Below are 23,693 nucleotides of genomic sequence, written 5' to 3' on the forward strand. Positions count from 1 at the left end.
AAAATGATATACAAACTCCAAGATGATTCAGTAAACTGTAATTTTAATGTTCACACAGGGAACTACGCCACGTTTCCCAGCAAGAAAGCAAGAGCTTAGTCTACCTGAGAAACAACTCAGGTGTTCCAGTTCTGTCCTATTTTGAGGTTTACCATATTCAATAAACAAGACATTTGGTCAATACAAATTGGTGATGTACAGCACAAAGCAACACAAGGAAAATGCAGACAAAACAATTATCAGTACAGTATAAGGTATATGTGCATTCTGATTTTTTTTCCTGGGTTACTAATACAGGAAAATAATTGCATCAGCAGCTCATAGAACTGAAATGTAAATATTGCTATTAAGCAGATTGTGAAGGAAAGAATCAAGCCTCCTGTGGCTAGACGATACACGTCACGTGGCAGTTGTCTGCCTCATCCAGAAATAAGGTGCTGAAGACATCATTAAAAAAGGTAGGGTGGTATTTGCAGGCTCTGTCACAGTCAGGATTGAAGTTCACCTCCAGAATCTGAGGCTGCATGATTCTTTTTCCTGTCCAAGAGAACACAAACACTGCCTTTTAATGCAAGCTATACAGAGACCCTGAACCATAGCCTGTCATTAAGCTATAAGTCATTGAAAATGTCTAGAAGTCATTTTATGACCCAACCTGGCAGGGTTTTTTTTGTTTCACTCCTAATCGCTCCTTTAGCAAAGCCAGGCACAAGCATGGAATTTTGCTTGTGTCTTGGGAACTGAGAATTCTTTTCTACCCCTGTAAGAGGTAGGTGTGCACAGGGCACACTTGCAGACATATCTGAGCTTTCTGCTAAGAAAAAAATTGCCTTATTTGGCCTTTTTTTTTTCCTACCAGTCATCCACAAATAGCTGGAAGAAAGGCTCCAAGTGCTTGTCAGCCATACTGTGACATTAACATGAAGCATCTCCATATACACATTCTCACAGGGACAACTGAGTGACAGTCCCATGGACATCAACAGCACTGAAATAGTAAACATGGGCCCTTGTCTGCTTAACTAAATAACACTGCAACCTGAAGACACTGGGCCAAGCCACAGGATGATGTCTCTTTAAGGCTTTAGTACACAGGCAAGGATTCTCCCACTGTAAACTGGAAAGAAAACTTGCCCCTGTACAGCTGCGCTTCAGCAAACTAAAACAAAGCCATAGCAGGAGTCCAAGGGAGGCATGGACTCAGCCAAGCACAGTTAGCAGCTCCCTCTGCCATCACAGTTCACCAGCACAGCAGCATCTAGCCCCACAGACCTGCAACTTCAGAAGCCCTTTGATGTCAGTAGGAGGTGCAGAGTGCAGAGTTTACGCTGCTTGAAAATCCGTAAGAATCTGAGCAAAGGAAATAAATTCCTGAAAATGTTCACAAAGAGGAATTCAACATGCAAAGAAATGAACTTCTCTCACCATCTCTGCTGGTGTCCCATTTTAGCATCAAGTCAACGGCATACAGTGCTCTTGATGACGGATAATCACAGATGCCAAGAGGTGCAGGTTTAGCTGAAGCAACTTGGAACAATTCAGCAAATGCCTTAAAAATGTTTGCCTAGTAATAGAAGAAAAAGGTCTCAGAACAAGAAGCAAAGTTCCTACAACAGAAGCAAGTTAAAAAACCCACCTTTTAATCACTTAATGCATTCACATTTTGAAGAGTTTATAGAAATTACACTAGCCAACAGAAAAATCTGCACAGCACTGACTTCAAAGTATACATTGAGACAAAGACCAACACCTGCTAAGCACTTGGCCCTTTCACTGTATCTGTGGACTTCTTCTGGGAGCAAATAAGTACAAGAAAAATCCTAATGATGGCACACTTATTTATTAGATTCAACTTTCCTCTCAAGCATCAGGTGTAATACTACACTTCCACACAAAGGAGAAGAAGGAGAAAACCCAGGGAAGCTCTGTGCACACCAGCAGTGCAAAGGTGAAGTTTTTTCCTTCCCTGCCTGTCAAACCTAACTTAGCTTTGTTCTGCCAAGAAAAGTTTTCTACCTGCTTAAACTGACATCTATAAACAGTGCTGGAAGTTTATGTATGTTTGTGTCTACCACACTGGTGTTTCCATAAGCAATTAGCCAATAGGACATACAGGTGTAATCCTTAGCATGGAAACTATACTGCAGTAAATCTGCAGTATCTGCAAATGCAAGAGAGTAATACTCTGCACGTGGCACATGTCACTACTTTGAGTAGCCTGTGCATGGTTTCTTTTGATCTGTTTCTCAGTCTCTGCAGTCTCTTTCAGACTATTACAATCCTAATGCTGCAAACCTGTCATGCTCTGAATGTCTTTCCTTGCATGTGAGGTTCTAGTTAAAATGGATATGAATTAGTTTATGCAAATCAATCCACAGCTGGGTAATTTATTCACTTTTGAAAGAATACACATTAATCAGTACTCAGTCACCATTTCTTCTGCATCTTTTGACGAGTTATAAATATGGAAGAATGCAATAATTCAGTTACATGTGTACTTCTGAATCATCTTTTCACATTCAGCTTTTTCTTTCAAGCACTACTTATGAATAAAAATGACAATGTCCTCATCTGCCTTCTTGCATATTTTTCAGAAATACACTACTGGAAGCCTTTTCTTTGCATATAAAATATGCCTAAGTATGCCTTAGTGTTAGGGAATCATCAGTTTTCTTGTGCAAAGGTAGCCACAGGGCTAAGATCAGCTTGCTAATGCAGAGAAGCCAGAGCTGCAGCTGAAAATCCTACATCACAGCACCCAAGTCAAAATTTAATTCAACAAATGGGGTAATGTGCTCACTTAAAAATCCCTCCTCCACCAACTCAGTATTTCTAAGAGAAGAGATCAGCTTAACTTTTTAAAAATTTGCCACAGTATGTAAATACAGCCTCTGCACTATCCAGCCTGGTAATGCAGCCCCTTGAGCACAGCACCCTTGAGGTAAGGCTTATTTCCATCAGTCACTTTGGCACAGCTGGGCACATCCTCATCTTGCAAATGAGCTCCAGTGTCCTGCAAAGTGAGCTAACATGAAAGCTTACAGGGAGATCTTTAGACCTACAGCTCTGCTTAACTTAGGTAGATCAAAACCTGATTTGGGAAGATTAGTTTTCTACTTGTTTCAGCAGCCTCTTGTGTTGTGAAGTCCTTCAGAACAAAGGAAGCAAGAGCCTGAATATCTCAGTGGTTCAATCCCCAGATTCAGTGTTAATACCCTACTGAAACAGAATAGCAGTGAAAGCTTTGAAAACACCTTTTTCAGAGTCATAACAGCAGCATCTGTTACGATTAACACTTGATACTGTGGACTTCCCTGCTGTTTTGCATGGAATACTGAATGTTCATAACCATGGACTTTTGTAAATGGCATCCTTTCTCAGGTAGAACTCTCAGGAAAACTGATCCTACTCCCAGGAGCCTGACATTATTTAAGACTGGCTTTATTACCAAGTCCAGTGCAGGGAATTCTCAATGTAGCCATGAAATAAAATTCTCAAATGCTAAAAAGGGTGTTTGAGGTTGAATTAGTCGAAGTAAATAAATTATAATGTAAAGGTTAACATTCGCTGTCCTTTATGAAGCTGATGACACAAAGTATGTTTTCTGAGGGAAAAAAGTAACTTTTCTTAAAGGCAGTTTATTGAGTTGGATTCACAGATGCTCATGAAATTAAAGACAAATTGTTGACTTACCTGTACTGTTGTCCACAGATGTTCAGGATATTGTTTTTCAAACTGAGGAACAAATTCTTCACAGTGTACCTAGAACAGTTTAGAAGCAAGATATATTGCTTTGGGAATGACTGAGCAACCAGATGACACTGGAATACCAAACTTTTTTTTTTTGTTGTTATCCATAGAAATGCAGGTAGAGAAGTAAGGAGTTGGACACTTCCTGAATCCCTTCCTTGTTTTAGCGTTTACATATAAAGGATTATACTGCAGTCTTTAAAAATGATTAGCTGCCATTTTAATAATTCTTCTTATTGATCTCAATTAACGTGGATCTTATTCAGGATGTAGGTTTGTATTACCTATCACAAATTATTAGGGGTCCAGACAGCAAAACGTCTAGGAAAAAAACTTGGTTAGGATATTTCCAACAGAGACTGCCTGCTAGGTACAACACAGGGTGTTGGGGAATAGTCACCAAAGAAGGCACTGGAAGATTCTTTAACAACACAAAGATAAGGGAATATTTTGGACTGTTTGCTTACCTGCTTTAATGTTACACCAGGAGCATAATTCATAACAGTGAAATGCTTCTCGTAGTCATCCAAGTCATCAAGGGAAAACGCCCTAAGGAATAAAACAGTTCCTTAGAACCAAATGTGATCCCTTGGAAGCTAAGTCCCATCAGCCAAACAAGGAAGACAAAGGTAATTACCGATTTGAAAAGCGTAGCCAAAAGACATCATAGACAAACAGCTTGAGTGGTTTCACGGAGCGCAGCAACACAGCGTAACGGATGTCAAATTTAACCATCCCCACGTCTTCTCGGTGAAATAAGACTGGATTCTCAATGTATTTGCACACTACCTAATAGAAACAAACAAACAAAAACCCACGGAAAATATTATTTGATTGAAATGAAAAGTGGCAGTAGATATTGAGGATTTAAGACATCCTTGTGTATGTTTTGGTTTTACTTAAGAAACATGCATAAATAACTGATGATGTGCCAGCAGGTGTTTTATAAAAGTCCTTGGAGCCTGCCTGGGAAAGCTGGGCAGCCAGAATGTATAAAAGCCTTTTTATTTACAATTTTAGTGGCATTAACCTCTTGAAATCTAAGTCTGAAGCAATTTGGGCACTCCTGTATTCCAGAAAAATACATGCAGTGCACACATCAGCAGAAATAAAGTTCAGGTGACAGTCTGACAATATGACTGCATACTACAGGAAAAAAAAATAATAAAGAGCTCCATCATTTCTCTGTTGTTGGCAGTGTTTTGTGCTGCTGAGCTATGGATCAACAATAACGATCAACAGGGGACAGAAGCAACAGTGTACAAAAATTCATGACCAATGCTAATTACACCTAAGGTGTGATCATCTTATCTGAGAATTAGCCTTGAAGCAGAAATGCACTGAATCATTAATTACTGTCAGGGCAAAACTTTTTTAAATAAGAAAACATCAACCTCTTTGGGTCTTCCATCACTGCAACAAATGGTGCTGATTTGAATAATTAACTCAGAATTCACTGAAGCTGACTGCTGATGGATCAATGTACAAATTTTGAAGAAAATAAGTTTCCTTCCTTCTAGTCTTAGACCACCTCCTGTAACAGTTTTTTCAGAAATCCATTTAAAATCTCACTCAAAGCCACGGTCTCTAACCTTTGGGCTGCTTTCCCTATGCCTGATGATATTGTTAAGGCTGTTGGTGATGTGGGTGTCCAGGCTTCTGGCCAGGTTCCACGGTTTGCATATCCAGTGATTGTCTTCTCCTCTGTGAGAGATAGAAAGCCAAAGCCTATAAGCTTCATTCATCTGTCTGAACATTCACTTGAACTGATCTACATACTCCTATGTCTTAATCACTTCATAAAGCTGGGCACTACAGTGCAAGAACTAAGGACTTCTGACTGATAGCTTCAAGCAATGGTGTAAAAGGCAGAAAAGGCAATGGTAGCTTTCACTTTTTTCCGTTAGGGATTAGCATATTCTCACTGCTGATTTCCTTCTGTGTATCTTACTACTTTAAAAGAGAAGAACAACACATGAACATTAACACCACAAACACACAGAGGCCACGGTACAGACATCATTCTGTCAAGAGTCTGAGGCTGTGCTGGCAGGCAATCACCTCAGTTTCTAAGGTGATTCTCTTAATACCTGCAAATAATTCATAATACATTACACCACGACTGCCTCCCTGGGGAAGAAATTAGACCATATCTCAGCAATTCACACTGCAAGAAAACAAGAGTATACCATTCTCATCTCACTTCCCAGTGCTCAGTCACCTAAAGGGGGCAATATTCCTTGAAACATCCTGGTCTTCATTCAGTACATTTTTTTGAGCAAGGACAGGGTGACACTATGTCCTTCTTTCCTCAGTTAATAAAGCAATCTCAGAAACTGCTCTGGCTGCATGATAAACAGCTCAAACTGAGCTGAAGTTAGCAGTGTTAACTTAAGATGGTTTTATTTCTGTGAAACTTAGTCCCCTGCTTCCCTTTGCCTTATATGCACGTTGCATTTGTGCTCAATCCTTGATAATTAAGAGGAATTTAAACATCAGACAAACCAGTTACAAATCTCCAAATGCAAGACGCTCATCTTTGAATAAAGTGGGATCAGAAGCACAAGATGTAAGGTAGGAGAAATAACAACCACCTTCTCTCACGCTGCTGAAAGTAACAGATGAACTGGGGCAGCTCTGTTTGGAGGTTAAAAGTACGCGGCAACCATCTTGGCCCATCCGGCCCTCCAGCTCGTCTAGATATGGATGCCAGGCAGTCTTTGACAGTCAGGAGGTTCTCACATGGGAACTGATTCAGCATTACTTCAGGTCTTTCCTCACTCAGCTTCCTGCAAAACAAAGGAGCTGTTAAGCTGAGGAGGGGAAAGGCCTTTTGGATCGCTTATAGAGGAAGAAAGAAAAAAGAAAAGAATTTCCCTTATCAGGAAAAGATTTACAACCTATAATCTTTGAAGTGTGAGAAGTTGTAGAGGATGTCTGCTTCTGCCTCGTTGTCTGTGAATACAAAACGGGGATGTGTCAGGCTGTTGAGGACTTGCTGGACGTCTGTGAACACCCTAGAAGAAAAAAGAGATATGAAGAAAAATGACAGCTTGATTTCTGAAAATGATCAGCTGCTGCTCGAATAGAAAATAGTGTTTTGTTTTTTTAGATGTTGGCTCCCTACAAGTGTTACGCTTTTAACCTACAGAAAAAAAAGAAATATTGTGGAACAGATTAAAAATCAAGAGTTTTGAAACAAAACATCTCAAAGACAGTTTTGCTCCAGCAACTTTAACAAAACTTGCAATTGAGTCCCTGACGGGAGAGCACTAACATGAATTCACTATTATACACAAAAGAGCCCTTGAGGGAGAGATACCTTCTAAGTACCTTCATTGGTGGAAGAGCCCTAACCATCAACCTGTCAGCAACAAGGACCAAATCCATATGAAACCTGCACAGTTTGAGAGCTTCAGCATGAAGACTCAAAGTCAGACTGATGTAGAAAAGCAGTTAGAACAGTAAATGAACATTTCAACAGATTAAGCAACTGTTATTTTTTCGTTTTTCTTGAGGTGTCACAGTACTCTTCCTGCTCTCCAGACCTGCTCTCATCAATTAACTCTTCTTTCCTCCTCTGCAACCAACCAATCAGAAGATACAATCCCAGGAGAGGACCAACTTTTGGAACAGCCCGTTCACAGGGAGAAACACTCTTTTCAAAAACCCCCAACATCTGAAGCATGTCTGTTATGCTTTGTTTATTGCTACAGACATCCTGCATAGCTCTGTGTGTGACGTATTACCTTCACTGTGCTATTTACCCTGGAGAGTAAGACTAGAAGAAACTAATTCACAGCACTGGCATTTATCAAAAGAAGTCCTAATTGTTTTCCCACTACTAAAACTTGGTGAAGTTAATATCCTCATACAGCCCTTCCAGTATTTCTTTCTGCAAAATGTGGCTTCTTGAACTCCTGTACAGCTGAAGGAAATACAGCATCAAATCTGACAAAAGGCCCGGAATAAGTTGCACTAAATTCATCTCAAGGACAGGACAAATATCCACTGTTTTGGAGCAACTTTTAGTCCTTGCTGAGGGAAATAGGATGCAAAGTGGTGACCTGGAGGTAAAACAGCCTTATAATGCTGTAACAAAGTCTTGAAGCATTCAATATTCTCACGTAACTCCAGCACACTGCAAGCATCATACTTAATCTTGGTAAGAAAGCATTTTGTTTGCAGATACATACTTGAAAACTTTGTCTTTATCATAAACTGATGGGTTGATTGCTATGGGGAGTTTCTCCTTGTTTTCTGCTAAAATAGCCTAAAAACCAAACAAAAATAAAGAAATTAATAATAGTCACAGTAAACAGGCAGCCTTGAGTCAGACTTCACAATGATCAGCAAATAAGAACAGCAGCACAGACCAAACTGCCTTTTAACGTGCACACAGTCATGTTTATAGGATAAGTGACTGGAAAACAATTTTAAAAGGAAAAATAAGTAAAATACTCAATGATTACATGTTCATCCAAGTTTTTTATTATCGTTATCAATGTCTATTGAAGTTTTATCAAGTTATCAAACCTTACAGACAGTTTAATGCAATTCCTTTTCTTCACATAAGTCTTTAAATACAGGTGTACAGGTGTGTTCGTAGCCACAGCAAAAATGACAGTCTGTGTGACCACTGCACTGCCTGGCTCAAGTGAACTGCAGTCACGTTCTGAGAAACTTATGTTGTGTCATATGCTGCCCAGCAAGAAATAAAAGTAAAACAATTAAAAAAAATAAATCAGTACAAGAGCAGAGGCAGAAGGGGGTCAGAATTAAGAGGCCACTGATAAAGAAGGAACAAAGGGCAGAACATCTGCCCAGTCAGACATACCCTTCATCTTCAAGGGTGTTACAGGAAGTACAATCACCTCTAACTGGAAAGTGTAAGCAAAATCAAACCAGAGACACTGCCTTCTACAGCAAGCTGGACAATACAAAATAATTCCTGATTAGATGACTACAATTCTCAGAATGGTGCCAGAAGATTTGTTTGCATCTATTCTCAAATAGCTCAAATTCAGGGACCTGCTGCAGAACTGCAACTACTTGAGTCTCCCAAGAAATCGCTTCTTTAAAGTCAGACATTTCATTAGAAGTGCCTTTATTAGGAATGTCTCCTCTGAGTCTGCTTTCTGCAATCAGTGCCCAAATCACTACCTGCAGTACCATTCAAGTCACAGACTTTGTGATCTGTGCTGAAGAATACAGTGAGGTAGCAGAACAAAAACCAGGTGAGATTTCATCTGCAGCATTACTGTATTAACTCTGCTTTTCTAAGCAGGGCTGAAATCTTGTAAGATTTATGGGAACTAGATGATATTCAGAAGGGCCCTTCCAACCCAAAATATTCCATGAGTCTTTGCTTCTATTTAAAGGAAAATTAGAGCCTCAAAAGTAACACCCTTAGCTACTGCAAAACCAACAACTCAGCCAAGCAAACAACAAATTATTTGTGCATAGTAGTAAAGCATTCCCTGCTGCAAAAGCTGTAGAGATAGCAAACATTTACACTACCTTGCAAAACTGCTGGCTCAAAGACTGAACAAATCTGACACAGTCAGATTTTTTTGCGCACACAGCTCTGTATATGCTAAGCTATGGCAACCAGAAGCGTCAGCAACATGCATCTCTCCATAGGTATTTCCCTTCTTGAGTCATACTACATACAAAGTTTTTTCTTTGATCTGTCAGCAGTCTAAATCTTCAATCACCTACAGCTAAATATTCCAGAGGAAAAAAAAACGTTTTCAAGACAAGGTAGGAAAGGAATATAATATTTGCCCGTTTGCCACACACTTGAACTAAACAACAGATTGCCTTATCTGAGATCCAGGCACATTTGCCAAGAGAACTGTAAGATCAGAACTATATGAGCATCGTTTCTCATCTGTAAATAGGAAGTATGCCTACCCCTCTTCAAAAATGCAAAATCCCAACCAGTATGACATTGGTTCCAGAACAGCCTATTTTGGTCATATGCATTTATTCAACAAAATCAGCTTAATTTTTGCCTAGTTAATAATGAGCTGAATTTGGAGTTTTCTGACCATCCTCCATCAAAAGCAGCAGACTGTTGGTACAGAACATGTGGATCCAGTTTTTAGCTTGCCTGGGCCACACTGAATGAATAGAAATTGTTCTGGGCCACACAGAAGATAAATACTAGAGCTAGTGTATAGAACTAAAAAAATTTCTCATAATTTTTATTAAAGCAAAAATGTGAGAAAAGTGAATAAACGTAGGTAAAACGTGTGTCCTTCGTGATGCTCAGAGGACTGGAGCACCTCTCCTACAAAGAAAACCTAAGAAGGCTCTGGGGAGACATCACTGCAGCCTTCCAGTACTTGAAGAGAGTTTATAAACAGGAGATAGACTGACTTTTTACACGGTCTGATATTGATAGAGTAAAGGGGAACGGTTTAAAACTGAAAGAGGGGAGATTTAAGTTGGATGTTAGGAGGAAGGGGTAGGTGAGGCACTGGCACAGGGCAGTTTGGATGGGGCCCTGCATCTGGTGGGTGGTAACACTGCCCAAGGCAGGGGGTTGAAACTAAATGGGCTTTAAGGTCCCTTCCAACCCAAAAACCATTCTGTGACTCTAGGATTTATAACAGTGGTATCAAATTAAGGACATTGTCTCCACTACAATATTTAGCAATTCTAAACCACATGATAAATGAGTAATCAGACTGAAAAGTATAATTATCCCAGTGTACTAAGATGAATCCTTCTGTAATTCAAGACAGACCAGAAGTACTACAGTAATAGATCCAGTGGGTAAGCACGTTAGACAATGTTTCAAACACTGAACTGGAAGATAGGTACCTTATATGAAAGACCTGGCACTGTATTTACATGAAGAAATACTGCAATAACATAGTATAGACAATTTCTGTTGCCTCAGTTCTGTTAAGTTATATCACATGCCAGATATTTCTCATTTCATTATGCTTTTTTTAGTTAGTACCTATGCTCTGAGTCAATCTTTAAGCCTGACAAAAAGCAGAACCAGAACTCTTTGATTAGCTATTTAGACGCCATCTCTGAAAGGATAAAATATGACATCTGTTACACCCTACCTGGTAATGCTCATCGGATGGCTCTGGGGTAAAGCAGTTGACATCCAATACCTCACTGGGCAGCCACGGTAGCAAAACACACTTCCTGATCAAGCGATCAGTTTCCCCGTAAGCATAATCACGGGTCACTTCATCTGCAGCAAAACAAGGAGAGCCTTTCAGGAAGTCTTTAATTCTACGCTCGGAAATTCCCCTCATGCCTCATCATACAAATGAATGTTGGACAGTTAGTAATGCTACAACTGTCAGGATCAAAATGCAAAATTAGATATAATTAAAGAACTACATTAAAAAGGGTATTACTTGCAATGCAAAAATTAGGTCAAAACCAGCTGACTTACGACAGTTTAATTGTGCAGCTGAACACTATTACCCCTCTACGTGGTGGGAGCAGAACGAGGCATCCAACCACGGGTACAGGTGCAAAGTCAATAACAAACACAGACTCAACTTACCACCAGTTTCCAGGTCTCTCAGGGGCCAGAGAACAGTGTAAGCAATTTGTTGAGGCATGTAGAACAGGGGTGCTGTTGCAAAGCTAGGCTGATCTGAATGCTGAATGCGTGATCCAAACTCATCCATAATATACCAGACAGGAACTTTCTCCTCCGCAGTCTGCACAATTAGAGAGTGAGAAATACTGCACCTATCACTTTCTAGAAAAGAACTACAAGACAGAAGGTTCTGGCAGTACCCGCTAAAATGCTGTCCGTGCATCCAAGACACTGTGAAAACTGGCAAGCCTGTTCTTGTAACTAAAGAGTCCCATCCTTCCTCTTATTACAAAGCTATTGCTTACCAAATCCACTTCCCCTGAAGCCAGCTCAGGGAATAAACACAACAGAAGGCTGTTTCCTCACACTTCTATAGATGCAGAAGGGGAGACACACAAGTTGGATTTACACTATTCAAAGCAGTTCAGTGTCAGAAAGGGAAACTGAAGCCAAGTTCAACTATAGGTTGAATTAATTGTCTTCCAGGAAAGCATTTTTCAAGTGGGAGCATATAATTTCACGATTCATGAGTCACTCATGAGAAAAAGACAGGAAACCAAAACATAACATAGAAAGATGGAGATGTACTGCATCTGAAGGACCAAAGTTGGTGTAGTCGTATCTATATTACCTAAAACTAGGATCTGGAATAAGCTACATCTGGAAGCACACCATCTTGAAACTAGCTGGTTCTCACTTGAGGTTGAGCTAACGTTTATACTGTATTGGCAATCAAATGCCAAACTGAAACCAGGAAGCTAACTTATCTGACAGCATAAGTATATCCTCAGGGGGTGAAACACCCCTACAGATGAGGAAAGCTGTGAGCATAGCTGCTGAGAGACCTGTTTGTGAGGCACTTGATTCATGAAGGAGTCTTTCCTTCACTGTGAGTAAATATGAATAGAAAAAAACAAATTTGACACACAAGCAGAACCGCCCTTTTTACTGCCCTTCCTTTGCACAAGGCTCTTCTCCTCTGCGTGGAAAAACAAGAAAAAAAAAACCAACCCTCAAAATTCTTATCTGAAATGAGGGAGCAAGCCACCACACATTCTAACTTTAGATGGCATCTGCTCTCCTTCCAGATAGAAGTTTATTGTTCAATGCCCATAAAAGAACATTTTTGTGCCAAAAAAGTATATTTGTTCTACCTTATACTGGAATGCTTCACTCAGGGCTGCCCAGAAGTTTTTAGCAGCCCAGTCAAGCTTCAGAGACTCACCCCTTGAGAAAGCTGGTAGGTCTGATTGTACTTCCACATTTCCTGCAACACTTGCTCAACACTGCCCTCATCTGGGATTTCTCCGTGAAAATCGATGCCCATGAGATTTGCCATTCTGTGAAGTAAGCCAGGCACGTGAAGCAGCTGCTGGCGGGCGTGTTCAATGCGGTATGTCCAGGCATGGTCGATGAGGAAAATGCTTCAAGAGAATTTTGATAGCATTACAACGGAATGTATAGAGATATTTCCATGCAAGGGCCAAATACCTCTCTCAGTAAGAGCTACATGTTCTTGCAGAAAGTTCAGTAACTAAATACTCTTAATGGCAAAGTAACTCCCTGAGCGCACACATACCATTACAGGTAAGGAACAACTTCCCAGCAGTAAGACAGCACTCTTTTTGTTCTAGAAAGTTTATTGTGTAATAGTCAGACATTCTACGATAATGAGGCACAAACAGAACAGTGCACTCAGTTTGCCAGCCCAGCTCTCCTTAGGATCCTGGAACACAGGACTTTCTTCCTTCTTCCACAACATCAACCTGATATTCACAGAACAGCTAGAGTTGGAAGAGACCTTCAAGCCTGCCCAGTTCCAGCCCCCAGTGTGGGCAGGACTACCACACACCAGATAAGGCCGCCTGGGGCCCCATCCAACCCGGCCTTGAAGAAGAAAAACTATGTACTGTTTTGGAAAAGCATTCCCAGATCCTTCTAGCCAGGAGATCTTGCAATATCTACAATCATCTGTAGAACCAGTTGGAAAGGCATGATCACCACAAGTCTTATACAGGCTAGAAGTTCAAAAACTTTAAAGTTTTTGACTGTTTTTTCTTAATTTGGCTCCGTTTTTCTTTTCTTCCCCAGAAATAGAATGCACTGTTTAAAAGAAGTACCGATCTGAAACAAAATCACAGCCAACTGGCATATCTCTCCTTGAGAAGTTTAACCCTTGTGCTGGCTGCATGATTTTCACAGCAAAAGCCAACTTAAACAGAAGGATTCTTCACACTTTGGCCATATCCTTTCACTGAATCACGTCAAAGAACTGTAAATTCTACTTATTAATTTCCCCTTCTCAGTTTTCATAAGTTAAAAACATTTCAGCTGTCATGTATGCCAAGTATCCCTGAACAATTATTGTGTATCATATTCTACACACAGCATAAGCTTACTTTAATTTTAAACCTAGAGATTCTAGAGAATGCTAAGGTGGAAATCTACTTCAAAAGACAGTTAGCAAACAAGCATGTTGGTATTCTGCTTCTACAACCACTCATCTGAATGCTACAAGTAAGCCCAAGACTTTCTAAGAGTTGCTTTGAATTTTACAATTTGTGTTCTCAGATTCAGAAAGGCAATGACTTAGCTTAAGGCAAGCACATAAAGGTAGATACCCACGCTCTATGTTGCTTTTACTCATCAAGACAAAGTTTATGTAAATAGACAGTCTAAGATCTAAAGAAAAAACCATGAAAGGTCTGGCAAAATAAGATCTATACAACATGTGCCTAGCAGGCAATTGTATGGCAACACTCTTGAATTACATCATAGCCAACCATAGGAAATTCAGCAGTCTATGTATCATCTCTTACAGCAGCTCAGTATCCCCTGGGCCTGAGGTTCAACAGCAAACACACTGAATCTGCAAATCTGTGTATTTTATTTCTACAGACATCTCAAAGTTACCTCTTCTCTATTCTCTCAGTTTCATAAAACTGATTAATAAGCATCTTCCTCCATGATTTAAGGAGAAGCAACATAAAATACCTGCACTCCTAGGGCTCTTTACAAGTTATGCTTCATAGCAGGAGATTATTTATCTTTTCTGAAACAAGCTGCTGTGTCTTACGGTAAGAACGACAGACAAAAAACAACAACATATAAAACAAAACAAAGGAGCATTTTTGAATAAGACCAAGCAAGTTTTATTACAAACTGCCCTCATCACTGTAGGGTTTAAGACCACTCGGACACAGGACCAGTTCGCAAATCACTACTCACCTATCAGGATTGGAGGCTTGAATCCCATTCTCATTTGTTACTATAACTTTGAAACAAGGTTCATTTCCAGGATTTGGCTTCTTTTTCAATTCATCTTCCATTGCTTCATCACCTTCATCTTCCTCATCTACCTCTTCTACTTGCATTATCCCAAAGTAGTCACCAGCATCAAACACCTGAAGTTGAAAGTAAGAATACAAGCAGTTAGTTGAGGCAGTACTCATGTACGCACAACGCAACACTGCCAAGGCACAGACAGTTTTGGCCTGCATTCTGACAACAGTGGTGTCTAGCATTCATTCTTTCACCTTTTAATAGAGCTGTCTGGGAAGTTTCTCTGCTTAACATCAGGAGGAAGCTGTGTTGGTTTCTTTAGCATCAACAGATCTGTTGACGATCATCCATTAATTCCACTAATCACAATTATTTTTGTTCAATTCCAAAATCAACAATCAAGTGAATCACTGCAAAATACAATCTGATATTATGGCATGCAGTGCTCAACAAACCCAGGTGTTACCCAGGTTCCAGAACCACAGTGAAGTACATTAAGACCCCCAGTCAAGTTCTGAGTCAGTTAAGAGATGCAAGAGTATTTTCCTCCTCCTTCCTTACACAAGGAACAGTTTGCTCACCTGCAGATGAGATCGGAGCCTTCTCACACTGCTGCAAGCTGAAGTCTATACTTAACTGGTCCACTGAAAAGGGTTCTAAACACATTAAGAAGGCCACCACACGTTTCCCTTCTGCCACAAATCTTGCCTAATGGTGTCTTGTATGCCTGCTGCAGAAAACCAATGCTACTTCTCTGATTTCAAATTAAACATGTAATTTCAAGAAGAAAAAAGTATAGAGTCTCAGAAGACATTTCCAACCCTTTTGCAGGAAGTTGTTCTGCTAAGTCAGTCACGCTACGTAGTCAACCAGACAGGAGCTGACAAATGATTAGTCCTCTCACACATCATTTTTAAAGAGGAGTAAGCCATCCTAACAATACACTTCTCCATCTAACCTTGTTAGTAAGCAGCAGGGAGGGTAACATTTGGAAGCATAACCTCCAGAGGCACTGCTTAATGTGTCAAGCACCTAGCCCATTGCATCACTATCACAAGTCATTACCTCTAGACACTGACAACTTATTGGCTGGAAAATCCCAGAGGCAGAGACAAGCTTTTATTTGTTCCTTCAGGACAATAATCTCCACTAAGCCCCAGCTGGAGGGCAAGAAAATCAACTTCACATTCGCAAAGCAAGGCCACCTAGACAAAGCAGAGCTGCCCATGGGAGCTAGCAGCAAGAAGGGAGGGCAGCAGGGAAAGAGCACCTGCTGCAAATTTTAACCTAGAGCACTGCATCATAGAGCAGAGCAGACAGTACCTGCAACTGCCTCCTGAGGATTGGTGATGGTGTTTTGTTTTGGGCTAGGGGGTGCAGAGCGATGCTGAGAATGCACAGGCTAATTTCACATACGTGTTTTTCTCAGGTAAACAAAATCACTTTGCAAACAACCTCACTGGAGATTAAAAATACAGAAATAAGTAACTGATTTATCATCACCTGTAGTTCAGTAGGCATCTGAATAGCTAGTGATTCCAATTTATCTCTAGTTTTCCAGTTTTGTTGGAAGAGGATAATGTTACTCAACAGCAAGCAGTATTGCCATCTCTTGCTGTTGGGGCCACCAACATTTCCTTTAAGATCCTGTTTGCCTGCCTGTACAGTTCACAGCCATTTTAGCCGATTTCACTGAGGCAAGTTCCAGCCACAGGAAAAGCCCTTTCTTGGGTGGCTGCCAGCAGCACTCTGCTCATTTCTGTCAGGTGGCTCCCAGCTGGAGCAGCATCCTGAGCTGGCTGCTGCACAAGCACTAAGACCAGTCCTGAAAGGCAGCAAGAAGCGTGAGCTTTCCCCAACATCATCATTAAAAACAGCAGTAAAATGACCAGAAGCCATTAGGAAGTTAAAACTGCAAGCATGATGTACCACAGCCCACTTGACATGTGCTGCCTGTGCCTAACATATGGTGAGGCAGTGCAAGGATGGCCAGCTGCAGAGAAGCAGCTGTAAGCCAGCCAGGTTTGGGAAAACCCTCTGTCCCTTCACATTCAGGTGCAACTCCAACCTTACAAACCCAGAAAACTAGACAGTGCGAAACAAGGACTGCCAAGCGCAGGCACCTTCAGCAAATTACTTGCAGGCATGCTGCAAACTGCTGTGAAATCCACAGGCAGCCTGTGAGCAGCAGCATGCCCTCCCCTGCTCTGCAAAATAAAGTCTGGTAACACTAATCATGCTGCACACCTACTGATAGTTAAGTAGAAGACACCACTTAAGGGTCTGCTTTTGTCCAAGTTTGAACAATGATTTCTCAGGGCCACAAAAATACTCACTGCAATACATAGGGGCCTGCCAGTTTTGCTAAATGCAAAATAAGGAAATAAGTAAATGCAGGTTTCTTGCCCTAGCAGATATATCACATTTGGGATGAGCAACTCAGTGTAATTTGTGGTTACACAAGGCTCTCAGGAGCAAAACGGCTCTAGCAGCTCTCAAGGTAAGTGAAACCCCTCCACTTCTCTTGCAAGCTCTAGCATACAGCAGGTAAGGTGCTGTATGTTGAAGCAAATTCATGCTGGAAAACAGTACATCCAGAACCCAGCCCAGGCAGCTGATGTAAGAGGAGATTTTATCTACGTAATGCATACAAGTTTTCCAAGTTCTACGCTAGAAAATTTTAATCTTTGTAACAGGTTAAGACAGATGAAAAATTCCTTCCACCTTCACACAGGAAACAAGAGAACTCATGCTGTAGTCTGCGTTTCACAGATTTATTTTCCCCAATTACTCTTCGCTTAAAAGTCCCTGAGCATTTTCATCCTTTTCCTTCACCTCCTCTGCTGCCTTCATGCTGAAGCTTTGAGCAAGATACTGTGGGCCTGCTTGCTTCAAGAGTTCATCCCAGGCCACCGCACTCCTCATTGTAATTTTTCCTACACAGTCTTCTCCATATCCTTTTGTCCTTCTGGATAAAATCTAGAAGCTGCAATGGCAGAGACACGCACCATTAGCAGCCTGGTTTATCTTAAGCACACTGAAATCATTACATTTCTCTCTCCACGCACCCTGGACAAACAAATACACTCAGCCACTGTAGCAAGCATATTGAAACAGCGTGCACTGTGCCACACTAGGATATGTGCCTTCTCCATGCCAGCCCCTGTGGAAGTATCATGGCTATGGTTTTCCTCATTCAATTCTCTTCCCTCTCAACTTCAACGAAGAAGTTTGTGGCTTATCAATACTCGTAAATGTCAAATGGTAGGAGACAACTGGATGGGGCTAGGCTCATTTCAAAGGTGCCCAGTCAACAGGACAAGGGGCAATGGGCAGAAACTGAGATCTAAGTAGTTCCATCTGAACACGAGGAAAAACTTCTTTACAGTGAGGGTGATGGAGCACTGGCAAAGGCTAACCAGAGAGGTATCTCCTTCTCTGGAGATACTCAGAACCCACACGGACACTTTCCTGTGTAACCTGCTGTAGGAAACCTCTGTTAGCAGGGGTCGGACTAGATGCACTCCAAAGGTCCCTTCCAACCCCTACGATTCTATAAGAGAGCATTTGCTTGAGTTAACGTAGACGTATTCTCTCTGCAATACACAGCTATTCCTCTCACTTGCAGTACCAGACATGCAGCTGTTGGAAACAACCAGAAATGCATTTAAACCCTCCTGAGTGTGCTGCAAGCACTCTGATGGTATCACATCTTCTTAAACTTCCATCCAACTTTGAAGTTGGGATGAGGAAAAAAAAAGAAGGCACTCAAACAATCAGAGCTGAGTTTATTTGTACAACTGTTTAACCACAGCCCTTGCTCCTCACCCACCACCCTGCAGCTTCTCACCCTACCTCCTAACCCACAACCCCTGCTCGCTCCCTCCCTCTCCCCACACCCTCAGGCTTCATGGAGCTCACTCCGCCCCAGGACAGCGAGCTCACCTCGCCCTTATTGCCTCCCGTAGGCTGACTCCTCCAGACTCCCTGGAGCGCTCTCACTTTTCCACACAGCTGGTTTCGGGTCCTGCATTTCCCGCCTCAGCTCCCGGTTCCTCTGCTCCAGCAAATCCACGCTACCTTTCCTCACCGCTGAGGCTGGCGGCACACGCACCACATCCTAAACAATTCTGAACCGTGCCTACCGACAAAAGCGGTCCCGCTCACGACCCATTTCCTCTTTCTTTTCTTATCGAACGGCGGTCAGCCGCTGAAAACACGAGGCAAAGGGGATTCCTCGCTCCGCCGCTGCTTAACCCCGGCCAGAGCGCTCTTCCCAGCCCCGTCCCGCACTCACCTCTCCGCGCAGCTTACGGCACAGGCTCTCCCAGTAGCGCGCCGGGACGCAGGAAGCACGGAGAGCAGCCCCGTGCAGGGCCACGAAACCCGCCAGCTCTTCATCGCCGTCCCCCGACATGGCCGAGCCTGGCACAAACTGCTGCCGTACCCCCTGCCCGCCCCGCCGCGAAGCGGAGCATGCCGGGTGGGGCCTGACCGGGGAGGGAGACAGAGCGGGAACTGCGCGCGCGTGGCGGGCGGGGCCTCACCGCGCTGAGAGGCGCGGCTGTGGCTGCTGCCATGGTGCGTAGTGCCGCTGGACGCGTTCGCTTTTCGATGGAACTTGCTGGTCAAGAAAGCGTCCAATTCGTGGAGCTCCTTAAGTGGAGAATGAACATTAGTGTCACACTGAAGTAATTGTTCGCTGCTCGTCTTGTGTTGCTGGACTGATGTGTGCTATAGAGTAGCTAGCCCAGCAGTCCTTTCTCCACGTAATCAGTTATCATGAGGCAGATCTCTGTCAAAGAGCTGTGGTACCGTGGTCAGACACTGACGGTATAAAGAGATGAGATGCATGCTGTAACCATATGCTGCCGTTCCAGCACGATCCCCAGGCTATCTGAATAGAAGACACAGGCTGATCTTCCCCTGTCCACCCCACCATGTGCTCCCACATGTTCACAGCATGTCACTAAGCAGACCTGCCTAAATGAGCAACAGTGTCAAAAACCAGCTGCCTTAACTGGGTTCCTGCTACACGTCTCTATGATTGTAGATATTTCTGCTAATATTGTAGTTTGGAGAAAGGATGTCTGTGGTGGAGATCTCACCCCTGCATTATAAAAAGCAGGGACTAGACTGCTCACAGCTCTCACGGGGATCTTGATTGCTCTCACGGGGATCTTGATTGCTACAAAAGCTCCCACAGCCACCCTTCTCTCAGCTATTGCTGTGCCACAGGCTTACTACAGGATGTGTATTATGGATACACACACCCTCATGCACAGCCTGTATCGTGTATACCAAGTCACAAGACTTGTTTCTTCCTTAAGCAAATCCAGTAAGAAAAGTAGGATATCTTTTCATTTCCTTGTTCAATAGAGCTGCACTGAGCATGCCCTGTCCCGGGGGGAACGTGATCCTGCAGATTTACGTAACCTTGTTTTTGCCAAGTGCAGGCAGGTGCTTTCTCACTGCCTGTGTGCACCTTCACCTCACTTTGGGCAGGACTCTGGCTACCGGCCAGCTGTCTGTGGTTCCAGGCTGTTTGGGTGACTGTGCAGGTCAGGCAGGTCAAAACTGTTGCTGGTGAACTCAAGGTAATAATAAAATGCAGTCAGAATCACTGGGATTAAGAGCAGTGAGACTCTGAGATGTGGAAGCAACAGTAAATTGTATTTATCTCCTTACTTTATCTAATGAGGTTTTATTTGCCTGCAGCTCAGCCTGTTCTGCTGTTTTTCCACCAGGAGTATATCTATATCCTGCAGCAGGGATCAGAGTCCAGCACTTGCCCATTTCACATAACCATCTCAGCTGCGGGGCTACACAACAAGGCTTTCAGGAGCAAGTATTCCTACCCCACATCACTGACTGCTTGTGATGCAAAAGCAGTAGCCCCGCTGTCACCTCTCATTACAAAAACAGGTACTTGTTGATAATATCTGTAAAGTGGAAATATCTGTAAAGTTACCTCAGAATATTATTCTGATTGTTTTCTTAGGAATAGTGACTAATTTGCGGCACCCAAACAATGCAGCCCTTACTGAGGCAAAGTGCTTGTTGAGTTTGACAGTGCACAAGTTTTGCACAAGTGTTTACAATCAGGGAAGTTAAAAGAAAACAAAAAACAAAATTGACCTTTCTAATTTTACTCCTGTCTGAAGTAACAGGATCCAACCTTCCAGCATTATCTGCAGGGGTCCAACCCAAGCAGCTAGGGTACCACTTTGTCACAGCAGTCCACTTGCCCACTACAGCCTCATTTATATTCTGCCCTGCAGCAGCCAAAATGGCTACTAAATAAATGCCCATCTGCATATTTTGTCTAGTGTGGTATGTATTTGTTATTTTTTTTTAATACAGCAACATTTATAGCAAAACTGGTCTGTAGCTACTTAGAGGGAGAGCATCCCTCTAAGCTCACCTAGCAATATGATAGAAATAAATTTGTTGGGGTGTTAGGCAGCAATGGCAGCAGGAGAAAGCAGACTGCAACCCATATTGGCTTCATGTGCTGTAGGAGCTCAGATATGGCTCCATGAAACAGAGGAAGAAAGAAAACTTGCCCTGACAGGGAAATATCTCTGGAAAGTCCTCCAGGATTGTACAGGACAGACCCCTTCTGAGTCAGCCATGATCGGTGGCTGAACAAAGATGAAAGCAAGTCTAAGTAAGGCTAAGTGTGCCTTCATTTACCTGCTGGGTCTCTCCAGAGTGCCATTCATCAGGCCAGGTGTCAAAATTATGCTTTGTGAGCTTGTTGGGAAGATCTGAGATCTGCAATTCTTACCAGGCGATGCTTACTTCAGAATCTTGTACTCAAATGTACATTGTCACAACTGCGGAACTGGTGTTTGCCTTTGTACACAGGTGCTTTGTTACCAATAATTAATTTGACTTGTGATGACCTTGAGGAACTTCTGGGTTCAAGTCTTCTGTCTTTGATAGGAGCTGACTTTTCATATTAGTCCATCAAAGATCTGGAGCAGATAAAGACATCTGAGCACCATCTCACGTGTTCCGTCATGAGGCATCGTCTTTAGTCTGATAGAAGTGATGCTCTGTCTTCTTGGAATGTAATTAGAATGATTGCTATTATTACCTAAATTGACTGCTATTAGCTGAAAAAAGCAGTAAATGATTTGTGCAGCCAGTCAGAATGTAACTGTCTCTTTGTGCCCTTTAAAGCTGTCACACTGACACCAATAGTCATTAGTCATACTATTTATGTCACAAACAATGTATGTATTATCATATGATAAATGCTTTCTGTTAACAGGATAAGCTACTTAGATGAGAGTATCAGTAGAATACCACGACCATGGTGGTGTGTCAAGTCTCCTGACTGCCCCACATAGGTGGCTGCTGCACCACTAACAATGTTCTGATGGCAGATGGCATTGATCTGTTAAGAGGTGCTGCTGAGTGACAAACCTCGCCTTTTGTCAACTGATTTATTAACATTTGTGATTTTTGTCTGGTCCAGCATGCTTCAGTGACAACTGCATTTGTTGGACTGCAAAAGATGATCTAAATCATATTTAACAGAGCTAGTGATGTCACTGCGGGTGCTCTACATTCTATTCGGTCCATTAACATCCAGTTTTGGATCAAACAAATCATGGATTGCTTAACTGTAAGTATGATATCTAAAAGTCAGCAGGAGGACCTGGGCAAATGCAGTATTTCTACAGCAGGGCTAGAATGGAGAAAAGACACTCTTGATCTCTCCTTAAATCAATGTTTTGGGTGCCAGCATGGTTTCCTCTCTACACAGACCTCAGAGAGAAAGGCAGCTTTTGTTTGGAAGTCACTGCTCTCATTAGCAGCTTGTGATAGTAAGAGCCCATCAGGCCACCATCTGGAGAGACCTTTCTTCCACCTGAATGAGATAAACAGAGTTACATAAGAATTATTTGAAGAAATTGTTAAAAATCCTGGGGGAAAGCTGACATGTCACTTTGGTCTGTCCATGCCTCAGTATCCCAGCACTGAACTCCTGGTTTGACAAGAAAGAAAATGCTCTCTGTTGCATGAAGATGCAAACTAGATTCAAAAATATAGATGTTATCAAGAAGATGATTTGTCTTCTGATTCTTATCTACTTTACACTGGCGTGTTGAACCTTACGTGAATATGTATGAGTATACGTGAATAAATGGCAGCAGAGACATCCATTCCATTTTATGTTTATTATGAAAGTGATTTTAACAAAAGTTTTATTACATGCTTCGTTTTGAGCTTTGACATAGAAAACAAAGCTATTAATATACAGAGGTAAAAGGAAGTGTATTTTCTTATAAGGTACATTTACAACAACATTTTCTACTACGAATCTGACAGCATTTTTAAAATATTGGTAAAGCCTTAGATCACGGTATTTTATTTTCTAAGTATCAAATTTTGTACAGTTATTCACTATCTTTGTTCTAAACTACCATGATACATTTCATATGGAAATAGCTGTTTGTACATAATTTACATTGATAATAAAGCTTAGAAGTCCCAGCAGCATCTACAAGGGTTTCGTTCAAAATGTCACTCATGCCTGCTATTCAGATGTAGCCAATTGGTACAGTAACCAATATTACGTATCTGGGTATTTTTTTCCAAGATCTAGTCTACCAGAAATTCCTATTTAATAGGCAGTGGATAAGATCACGGTGAACCTAATGCAGGTAAAACTCCCACAGACCTCAGTGGCAGTTTTGCCTAAAAAAGGCTCTACGATCTGATCCAATACGTTAATTTATCACTTCCACTGCTACCTAGAGCACAGAGATACCATGCCTTTCCTTATCTTTGTGCTCTATTGGGGCATAATTTCTGAATTCCCTTTTTTTCCTGAATTTGGTGTAGTTTCTTATTCTAGTAAGAACTACCACTAACTTTAAAATACCTATTCTTTATATGTTTTGAAAACAGTAAGCACTTCCGAATGACACTTCATAGTCAATTCAGTGAAAACTAGCAGGTTAAGTTGTCCCAGAAAACTCTTCCCATGACACCAATGTGGCTGCAGAAACAACAGGAGCAGTCATCCAGCAGAATGAATCTGACTACTGACCACACGCACACCAGT

At 41.9% G+C, this 23,693-nt stretch overlaps 1 protein-coding gene across 1 annotated transcript; it reads right to left on the reverse strand.

Annotated features, from left to right (window-relative positions):
- Positions 1-23: 23 nt before the first annotated feature.
- On the reverse strand, positions 24-19,140 carry TTLL12 (tubulin tyrosine ligase like 12). Its single transcript, XM_048964185.1, has 14 exons — positions 18,909-19,140; positions 14,558-14,733; positions 12,555-12,753; positions 11,291-11,450; positions 10,836-10,969; positions 7,947-8,023; positions 6,651-6,767; positions 6,345-6,539; positions 5,343-5,454; positions 4,388-4,539; positions 4,218-4,299; positions 3,694-3,762; positions 1,426-1,564; positions 24-537 (listed from the first exon to the last, which is right to left on the reverse strand). The coding sequence occupies exons 1-14, from the start codon at positions 19,026-19,028 to the stop codon at positions 386-388; spliced, it is 1,884 nt and encodes a 627-aa protein (XP_048820142.1). The 5' UTR covers positions 19,029-19,140; the 3' UTR covers positions 24-385.
- Between the last annotated feature and the right edge of the window lie 4,553 nt (positions 19,141-23,693).

The sequence above is a fragment of the Lagopus muta genome, chromosome 1 (genome assembly GCF_023343835.1).
Source record: "Lagopus muta isolate bLagMut1 chromosome 1, bLagMut1 primary, whole genome shotgun sequence".
Lineage (NCBI taxonomy): Eukaryota > Metazoa > Chordata > Aves > Galliformes > Phasianidae > Lagopus > Lagopus muta.